This window comes from Raphanus sativus, chromosome 3 (assembly GCF_000801105.2).
Source record: "Raphanus sativus cultivar WK10039 chromosome 3, ASM80110v3, whole genome shotgun sequence".
NCBI classification, from domain to species: domain Eukaryota; kingdom Viridiplantae; phylum Streptophyta; class Magnoliopsida; order Brassicales; family Brassicaceae; genus Raphanus; species Raphanus sativus.
In genome coordinates, this window is record NC_079513.1 from 2021494 (window position 1) to 2032187 (window position 10694).

The 10694-nt window shown below is 31.2% G+C and overlaps 1 protein-coding gene across 1 annotated transcript; it reads right to left on the bottom strand.

Annotated features, from left to right (window-relative positions):
- Positions 1-1931: 1931 nt before the first annotated feature.
- Positions 1932-6554, bottom strand: LOC108847386 (GRR1-like protein 1). Its single transcript, XM_018620616.2, has 3 exons — positions 6003-6554; positions 3482-3974; positions 1932-2914 (listed from the first exon to the last, which is right to left on the bottom strand). Exons 1-3 carry the CDS (start codon positions 6455-6457, stop codon positions 2105-2107), a joined length of 1758 nt encoding a protein of 585 aa, XP_018476118.1. The 5' UTR covers positions 6458-6554; the 3' UTR covers positions 1932-2104.
- Between the last annotated feature and the right edge of the window lie 4140 nt (positions 6555-10694).

Consider the following 10694-nt stretch of genomic DNA (forward strand, 5'->3'; position numbering starts at 1 on the left):
TGGTTGAATAAAAGCCTGAACTTTCCCTTGGACCATTTAAAGCACCAATTTAATTTGACTAGCCATTTTAAACATTAATTTAGTTTGACTAAACCAAATTAAGCACGACGTTAACTCGGATAACAGAATGATTAAACAGAGTTAAATGCCGTCTCTAATCTCCGTTAAGTTCAAAACGACGTCGTTTAGAAATCTTTTAAAAAATCGCATCTGGGTGGATCGAACCTGTTACCAAAGACACACACATGTAACGCGCAAACCACTAGACTACTTGCACTTTTTGAACTTTATTGACTAATAATACCTATTATCGTGAAACCTCCAAATCATCTTCTTCCACTCTAAATCCCTAAATGATTTTATAAATATTAAAACTTGTAAATAGCTTATTAGTTATTTGAAATTTTGTGAGTATAAATAACTAAATGATTTTTAATTATATTTTTAACTAATAATAATACAAAATGATTTTAAATTATGATTTTTAAAAATATAATCTTTTAGTATTATTAAAAATTATAATAAACAATTATAGTTAATAATAACTTGTCTGATTTATAATAATAATTAATTATAATTTTTAATTAATAGTATACCAAATGATTGTTAATTATAATTTTAATTACTAGATGATTTTTAATTACTAATAAAACAAAATGATTTTTATTATAAGTAGTATTTTTAATAATACTTGTAAATAAAACTTAATATTATAGTTAAGTTAATAATTATTATAAGTTTAATATTTTTAGTAATGTTCACAAATTTTTGAATAGTTAATAATTTATTTACAATTTTTAATATTTATAAAATTAATTAGGGATTTAGGGTTGAATAAGATGATTTGGAGGTTTCACAATACTAACTATTACTAGTCAATCATGTTAAAAAATATTTAAGTGGTCTAGTGGTTTGAGCCTTACATGTGTGTGTCTATTGTCACGGGTTCGATTCCACTCAAATGCATATTTTTAAAAGATTTTTAAACGACGTCGTTTTGGACTTAACGGAGATTAGAGACGACATTTAACTCTGTTTAATCATTCTGTTATCCGAGTTAACGTCGTGCTTAATTTGGTTTAGTCAAACTAAATTGATGTTTAAAATGGCTAGTCAAATTAAATTGATGCTTTAAATGGTCCAAGAGAAAGTTCAGGCTTTTTTTCAACCAAATTTGAAAGTTCGTGATTTAAAAGACAATTTTCCCAATTTCTGCGTCCTTTTTTAAAATCTTACCAAAACCAGTTATATTTACTCAAACTCTCTTTGAATCCCACCATATCTAAAATCCATCAAACCATTCTCAAATCATTAATTCAATACACCCCTCTAAGTTTTGGGGTCTCCAAAAAGTCCAGAGACTCCAGTCGCCGCCGATTACAATTAGGATTCATAATTTTCTTTTTCCCCCTTTCTCGAAACAATTATTTTAAGTATTGTTGTAGCTTGAAGAACTTTTACCAAAGAGATGGACAGGAGGAGACTGATGATACAAGGAATAACTCAAGGAGGAAGAACATGAAGAGATTAGGAGGCGGTGGTCTTTCTCTCCAAACAGTCACTACAACCCTGCTTTTATCAGTAAGAAACTCATTAAGAAGGATTAGGAAGAACGTTAGTTTTAGGATGATCATATGATTGCTACAGTGTGTGCATGTAGCATGTGCCATGTGTATTATGTAGTATGTAACGGTGATTAGAAGAAAGTTGAGGATATATAATTAATGACTTACTATGTTTATTGTGTTGAAGATAACTATCTAGTGTTCCTTATGAGACTCAGATTTGGTGCGATAACGATCGAACCAGAACCTCATGTTCAAGACAACCTTGCTTTCATGTTTTGAGGTAAAACATTTGTAGTTTTTGAATCGGCTTTGCAGGTAGGTAGGTATCAGCGCATTGGTGTTTGTTGTGTTCTTTTCATAAACTGATGAATATATATCTTATTGAGAAATTTTTATTCCAAACCTTAAGTACAAAGACACGAGATTTGCTTAACATATTACAAAGTTATTGAAATGCTTATATTGCTCTGATGATTCCAACATTTTAGTTGAGACAACAAACATAAATAGAAGGTGAAACTTCTGAAACATCAACTTTACTCTATGGCTAGATGTGAAACTCCAATCTCTGGATTCTTGTGTTTTGTCCACACAAACTCAGGCATGTCCATTCTCGGTCCTGCGACTGTTCTGTAAATGTATATCTTCTCAACTGGTGAGCTGTCAGGTCTCGTCTCTGGAGAATGTTCATCAATGACTTCAACATTTAGCTTTGGCATTTTCTCACTCAGGAGCTTGCAAGCACCGAAACTAACACCGCAAGACGACATCCAAAGGGACCGCATGGTTTCTAGCTTCGCAGCGTTTTCAAGCAGAGCAGTGTCTCCAAAAGGGCAATCCCTTATCTCTAGCTTGTTTAAACTCTCACATCCAGACAGCAAATGATGAAGCATCAAGTCACTGTCTCCAGCAAACGCTATTGATAGCATCTTAAGCTTCTTGCCATGTCTCCCAATGTGTTCAAAGGCCTTGTCAGTGAGGAGACCAGAGACGGAGAGACGTTGAAGGTCCTTGCAGCTCTCAACTATCGCTTTGAATCCTTCGTCGAGTGGCTGATGTGTTTCGTGATCAGAAGCAAATGGCTCTATCACACAGAGGCGGAAGCATTTGAGATTTGGACGGTTTTTTGCTATGGTAACCAAAGCTGCGTTCGTAAACTGGGCGCAGAAGTAGAGAACAGATTCAAGATTTGGACAGGCTTCAGACACATAGACCAGACCTTGTTCAGTCAAAGCTACATTTGTTTCATCGACATCAGCTCCAGATGGAAACACCCTTAGTTCTCGCAGCTCCTTACAAGACGAGGCAACAACTTCAAGACCTTTGTCCTCTATCAAGTCCATTACCTGTGAGGAAACATCTCATTTAGTAGTAAGAAACCAACATAGTAAATAGGCATGGCATGTTTATCCGGAACCGAAGAACCAAATGGAAAACCATTCCGAACCGATCTTATATCTCTAGAAAAAAAAAACCGAAAAAAAACAGAACCAAAAACCCAATATCCAGAACCGACGAACCAAACTGAAAACCATTCCGAACGGATCTTATATCTCTAGAACCAAAAAACAGAACTGAAAAAAAACAGAACCTGAAAACCAAATATCCAGAACCGAAGAACCAAACTGAAAACCATTCCGAACCGATCTTATATCTCTAGAACAAAAAAAACAGAACCAAAAACCAAATATCCAGAACCGAAGAACCAAACTGAAAACCATTCCAAATGGATCTATATCTCTAGAACCAAGAAAAACAGAACCGAAAACCAAATAGATACCCGAACTTATGTAATATAGTTCATATACTTATCAATTTTAACTATATTTAATTATAAAATAATCAAATAATTTAAAATATGATTTAGAGATTCCAAGAAAAAAAAATGAATTACAGGAATGCATGATACTTACCCATAGCTTCTGCAAGTTGGAACATCGACTAAGAAGCTCGACAAGATCAGGCATTTGGACAGTAGCATAGCTCAAGTTCAACGAGGTAAGACCAGGACAAACAGAGTAAAGAAGTGGAATATACTCAGGGAGGACATCCCAAAGACCAGACAAGCTCTTAAGCTCCTTCAACTCTGTAAAAACTTGTGCTAACTTTGAAACCGCTTCTTGATCCAGCTTATCTGAGAAAGAACCTGTGCCAAGCTCAACCAGCTGTGGAGCTAGACAAAGCAAGCTCCCGAGAGCGTGTAGACTCACAGCTCGGTTCAGCTTGAGAGACTTGAGGTTTGGAGACCTGCTCACCAGACGCTCCAAGTCTGAGAGTTTAACCTCTGAGTCTAAACAAGAGAAGTCAAGAGAGACTAGAGAAGTCAAAGTCTCTGGGAAGTAGCTAAGCCAGTCTCCTCCAAGATCTTCAACTATGCACTCTCGCAGTTCCAGCTCTGTCAGGTTCCTGTTTTTTTTTTAAATTCAGACAAGAAGAAACCAAAAGTTGTTAGTTATGAAACTTGTAACAACCCGAATTGAAATTGGACGAATCATCAAATGTTCAAGCCGTTCCTATATTTATATATCTAAAATAATTGAACTGAAAAACCAAATATATATATATATATATATAGGGAAATATGGCCTCATATCCATTGTAGGATTTATATTGATTGTATACCCATAACAAAGAAAGTGCTATGATATTTGTGTATTAATGGCTGTATTAGCCTTGGCAATCACACATTTAGGTGTAACCAATTTTTTTTCTTTTTCTTTTCTTCTTACAAAGATGTCTTCTCCATCAACTTCTAATTGCTTTAAATTTCTATTAAAATAATTATTGAATTTTGTATTTTATATAATAAAAACATAGATTTTTTTCTAAACTTAATATTTTTTGAAACTTTCAAAACAAACATATTTTGAAACTTTCAAAACAAACAAACGTCAAAAGAAACATACATCATATATTCCATACTATTTTGAATTACAGTAAAATACGATATATTTTTTTTATTTTCTTTTGCAATTTGTATTTCCTATTATGCCTCCTGATTCTTCTTACTCACTATTTGATCAGTTACACTGTTTTGATCTCCAACAATGTCGTCACTCATCATCTCTCTCTAAGAAAATTTTAGAAAATTTCATATATACAAAGTTTGTGGGTGTGTCGAGTATTCCATACCATAACATGTATAGCATAGTCACATAATGGATAAAAGTTTGGGTTTAGTTTTTAGGATTAGAGTTTGGGTTTAGGGTATATAGTTTGAGTATATGGTTTGGGTTTAAAGTTTTGATTTAGGATTTAGGGTATATTGTTTGGGTTTAGGGTTTAGGGTTTAGGGTACATGGTTCCAAACCAAACATATATTTTGAAACTTTCAAAACAAACTTTCAAAACAAACATGCGTCATATGTTCCATACTATTTTAAATTACAGTATAGTACAATACATTTCTTTTTCTTTTCTTTTGGAATTTGTATCTCCTTCTCTGCCTCTTGATTCTTCTTACTCATTACTTGATCAGTTACACTGTTTTGTTCTCCAACACCGTCGCCACTCATCATTTCTCTCTAAGGAAATTTTGGAGAATTTTATACATACAAAGTTTATGGATGTGTTGAGTATTCTATACCATAACATGTATAGCATAGTCACGTAATAGATAAGAGTTTGAGTTTAGGGTTTAGGAATAGGGTTTAGGAATAGGGTTTGGGTTTAGGGTATATAGTTTGGGTATATGGTTTGGGTTTAGGGTTTGGGGTTTTGGTGTAGGGTATATGGTTTGGGTATATAGTTTGGGTTTAGGTTTGGGTTTAGGGTATATTGTTTGGGTTTGGTTTGGGTGTAGGGTGTAGGGTATATGGTGTGGATTTAGGGTATATAGTTTGGGTATATGGTTTGGGTTTATGGTATATGGTTTGGGTTAGGGTTTGGGTTTAGGGTATATTGTTTTGGTTTGGTTTGGGTTTACGGTTTAGAGTATATGGCTTGGATTTAGGGTATATAGTTTGGGTATATAGTTTAAGTTTAGGGTATAGTGTATTCTCTACAAACCTTTCATCTTTTTCAACCTTTTTATTTTCTTCATGCTCTTCATGATAGTTGTTGTTATAAAATAATTTTTCTGTACTATATATTGGACAAATATAGTATAGTATGATATCGAGTATATGTTAATTATTTCTCACGCACTGAAAAAGAGATCGTTGTCTAGTTTGGTACCAAATTGACACAGCTTTTCATGTATGGCTATATTCTTCATATATGGTGCTACTATGAATATTAATCAAAATCACTCATATATATATATATATATTTAAATTTTTTATTAAAAATATTAAAAATACTTAAAATATTTAAAAAATATTAAAATATACCGGAATTAAGCAAAATTATTCTAAAATATCTAAATATTTTTATTAAATAATCTGAATTATCCAAAATAAAGAATAGAGGTTATTTGTGTGTTTTGAACCGAACCTGCAAGCTACTGCAATGGCTGCAAGACCATCAGTAGAGAAACCTTCACAAGAAGTCAACACAAGAACCTTAAAGTCCTTGAAAGAAGCAGCGATCTTCTCCAAGCATTCATCAGTCACAACCATCCTCTTCAACCTCAACTCTTCAAGAGACGGGCTCTTCTCCGCCATAGCCTCAATCCACGGCCAAGCGTAACCACCCCAACCGTCAGGAACCAAGTTGTAGTCGGCGAAGTGAGGCTTCCCTTTAAGAGTCAGAGACCTCATCCCCGGGAACCGCCGTGCAACCGCCGCGGGAGTGACCGCGTAACAGTTTCTGACGAAGACCCTTTTTCTAGTTAGCCGCTCGGTCTCGAACCATGACTTGCAGACCAGAGAAACAGAGTTTCGATCCTCGTTGGAGTCGACGAAGGAGAAGATGTGCTCAAGAACCTTAGATGGTAACCGGAGATCCATCAGAGAGGTTTGAGATTTTTTTGGTTTAAAGTGAGTGTGATCTGAGTAGAAAGGATGGAGGTTTTGGTATATATAAACTGTGGAAGTGGTGGAGAGACAAAGCCTAGTGTGACAAGACAGGAGACAGTGTCCATGTGAGACCTTTAATAAAGTTGCCCATGTGAGGACGCCGGCTATGTAGAGTCTGTGTAGGTCACTAATTTAGTTAGTAGTCTTAATCATGATTATACCACCGAACCACTCATTACATGTAGTCTGTGTGCATATGGTCTAATCATTTATGGAATTACAGATCACACACATGATTTCAAATTGGTTAATTATAGTTTACTTCCTAGGATTAGTGTAAGTCATCACTGCACACATGATTTCAAATTGGTTAATTAGTGGTTTACTTGCTTGGACTAATGTAAGTCATCACTGTACACATGATTCAAATTTGTTAACTAGTTTGTTTACTTGCTAGTAGGGATGGCAATCAAGGACCTGGACCGCGGGCCTCAAAGCGGGACAGGTTCAAAGCGGGATGGGCTTAAAATGGGACGGGTCAAAAGCGGGATGGGTTAAACCGCGGGATTTTGCGACAATCCTAAGTCTCCATTTATGCTTTCACATGAGAGAGAGAGAGAGAGAGAGAGAGAGAGAGAGAGAGAGAGAGAGAGATTAGACACTATAGAACTCCATTGATGGTGGTTTCAGTGTCGATGATGCTTCCGGTCTCCCAAGAGCCTCTAATCTGCACTGGTAGAGCTTCTTCAAACCATCATAAATGATAATAAATACATTTGTTTTGTATAAGCTTAATGTATTGATCTTGTAAGAGTATACTCGATCATGTGCAAGATAAAAATCAATTCATGTCTATGTTTATTTGTGCATGTAGAAATAAACAATGTAATATTCGATGTCCCGCGGGACGGCCCGCGAAGGCCTGCATATTTCGCAGTACGGGATTGGGCAGCTAGTTTCAGGACCGCATCCCGCGCGGGACAGGCCCGCCGTGTACTGCCAGAAGTCGAACCCGCAGCGGTTCGGGACGGAACGGGACGGGAGAACCCAATTGCCATCTCTACTTGCTAGGATTAGCGTAAGTCATCACTGGTCTCTACTTTAGATTGTAGGTAAAACAAATCCGACAATCCGAACTGAACCAATACAGAAAGGAAAAAAAATTTACCGTAAATTTGATACTATTTTTAATTTTATCTTAAAATGACCATTTTCATAAATACCCTAAATTTATGATGAAAATAACTAAATGAACTTTTTAAAATCATTTATAAATATCAATAAGCATTTATAAAAGTTAATAAACTCAACCCCACCATATTGAACCTTAAAAATAATCAATAAATCTTAAATCCAAACGTTAAGATATTTTTGAAAAGTTGTAACAAACTTATTTATTTTAAGTAGTTTCTCAAAAGGAATCCAAACTAAACTCAATATGAATATCTGAATGAGTTTAGTTATACTGTATTTTGAGTTTTACTTGAACCAAATGGATATTTGAAAAAAAATTTATAAACTCAAAAAATTTCAAAATCATCTCAAATAAATATCATAAATTCTAATTAATACATGAAATAACAAATAAATATCTTAAACATGAATAAATAGCTAAAGTATTCAATTTAATGTATATTTCGGAAGTTAATTATAAATTTTAAAATGCTCAATTTTTTTAATTTTCTTTAGTAATTTAGATTTTAAAATATTTTGTAGAGTATAAACAGATAGTTGATTTGAACTGAATTCTGAAAACACTAAATTGAAATAAAATTAATCAAAATTATTCAAAAATATTCAAATTTGTTAATTAGTAGTTTACTTACTAGGATTAATGTAAGTCATCACTGTACACATGATTTCAAATCTGGTAATTAGTTGTTTACTTTCTAGGATTAGTGTAAGTCATCACTGGTCTAGAACTTTAGATTGTAGGTAATAGATTCATTAACTGGAACTAGGTAGTTGATCCAAAGAAAACTGGAATTGGGTATTATTAGTAGGGCTTAAATAGGAATGGACAAAAAGAAAAATGAATCTGACAATGCGACGAACTGAACCAATTTATATTATCTTCTATAAATACGCTTATAGAAAACTATACATATTTAGTTTATGTCTTCTTGTTTATTATAATTTTGTTGCAATATATAGTTACTGATGTTATTTTCCTATCCTACTAAAATATATGACAAATAAAAATTATGTATAATATTTTCAAGAAGTAATTAATAATTTTATATAAATATTTTAATGAATTTATGCATATATTTTCATATTTTAACTGCATATACTTGTAGAATTTAGAGTTATTTATAATTACTTAATACTTTTGCACAATGAAATATCAAACATATTTTGTTTTTACATATTCTCTTTGTTCCATAAAAATATATTTATAGTGTTTTTACACGTATTAGAAACACATTAAATAACTATAATAAAAGTATCATTTTCTGTAATTTTTAATTTTTAATAATTGTAACTAATAGTTATTCAATAAAGTCATTTTTCTTTAAATTTACAATTTTTTGAGAACACAAAAATTTTATCTTTATAAAAAAAAAATTCCAAAACATTTATTTTAGTAGAACAAATGAAATATAAATTAATAAGATTTGTTAGATTTGTATTTGTTCTACTTGATTTATATTTTCTATTTTATTTGTATTTTTTATCTGCATCACCATTCATAGTACGAGTGGATAGTCTTCTATATTTAAAAAAACAAACAAATAATTCCAGCTTTCGAAGATAGCCACTCAAACCGCCATTTGCTAGTGTACATATTGTAATTTGTACAGTTAATAGCTGTTTCAAACTACTTTAAATTTTAGAAAAACACACCATTACTAAAAATCTTGTTTTCTGTTAAAAATATGATTAAAATATATAAATTAAATTTTTAAACTAATTACAAAATACACTATAAAATATTTTGGTTATACAACTTTAAATAAAATAAAAATTATATTAAAATATGAAACATAATCTATTTTAAAATATTAAAAACCTAGGTTGCACAGAAGTTTTATCGGACGTCCGTTTTCCGCTTCAGAATCGGAATCTTGTGGAATTTTATGAAATCTCGCTTCTAAAACGTTTCTAAAATATTCTTTTTAAAACACGTTGGAAGCTTATGATTCTATTTTAGAATCACATTTCCTTTTTTTTTAAACATAATGTCACAAAACCAATAAAAATATAATTTAGTTTTAAATTTATATAAAATCCAAATTTTAATAGTGATAAAATAGAGAGAATAGAAACATACAAATATTAAAACTAATACTATAAATTATCTTTATGCATTGAGGTTTTTATTAAAGATATATCATATATTCAAATATATTGTGTCAATTATTTATAAAGTATCGTAAAAATAACTAATATAATAATTTCTTTTAAACTTAATTTATGTATATTTCACAGCTTTAATATGAAATCATTTCAAAATTATAATAAATAAATAAATGCTTTATTTTAAATTTAAGTCATATAATTTTTATCTCTAAATTTTATAAAATAAATTATATATATTTAGATATATGCTTCAAACACGTATCCATTTTCTAATCTTTATCAAAATTTCATTTCTGCACTTGCATATGTTTCCGCTTTCACGTATTAATTTATGTTTCCATGTAACATAGTTAAAAACTCCTTTAAACGTCAATATATTTTGAAAGGGAAAATCGCATAAAGACGCTCAAAGTGTCACTTACTAGCACATATTTAAAGTTTTTTCACTAACACTTTTAACCTTCAAAGTGACATTTGTATCACAAAAAACCTCCAAAGCAAAAAGTTGACCGGTTCAGCAGGTAATTTTTCAAAAATAATTAATTAATTAATAAAAAACAAAATAAATAAATTAATAAATTCAAATAATAAATAAATCGAAATTTTTAATAAAATTCACAAAAATGAAAACATAATAAAAAATAAATTAAAATTTAAGAAAATTAAATAATTTTCTAAAATTTTAACAAAATAAAAATAACTAAAAATTTAATAATAAATAAGATTAAATTTAAATAGAGAAGAACTAAATAAAAAGTTCATAAACTTTTTTAAAAAATAGAAAATTCAAAATTCAAAATAGTTTTTTTAATTATAATATTTTTTCAAAAAATATATCATATCATCGTGGACAATAACAATTTCAACTATATCACTAGTGACTATGATGGTTTCTGATTTTTATTTAATTTATGAGTTTTTATTA

What these genes read in the sequence shown, in the direction of transcription:
- LOC108847386 (XM_018620616.2), bottom strand. Translation starts at nt 6,457, where the DNA reads ATGGATCTCCGGTTACCATCTAAGGTTCTTGAGCACATCTTCTCCTTC. An exon ending in GCCATTGCAGTAGCTTGCAG is followed by an intron (nt 3,975 to 6,002) that starts GTTCGGTTCAAA and finishes AAAAAAAAACAG; the next exon opens with GAACCTGACAGAGCTGGAAC. An exon ending in CCAACTTGCAGAAGCTATGG is followed by an intron (nt 2,915 to 3,481) that starts GTAAGTATCATG and finishes GTTTCCTCACAG; the next exon opens with GTAATGGACTTGATAGAGGA.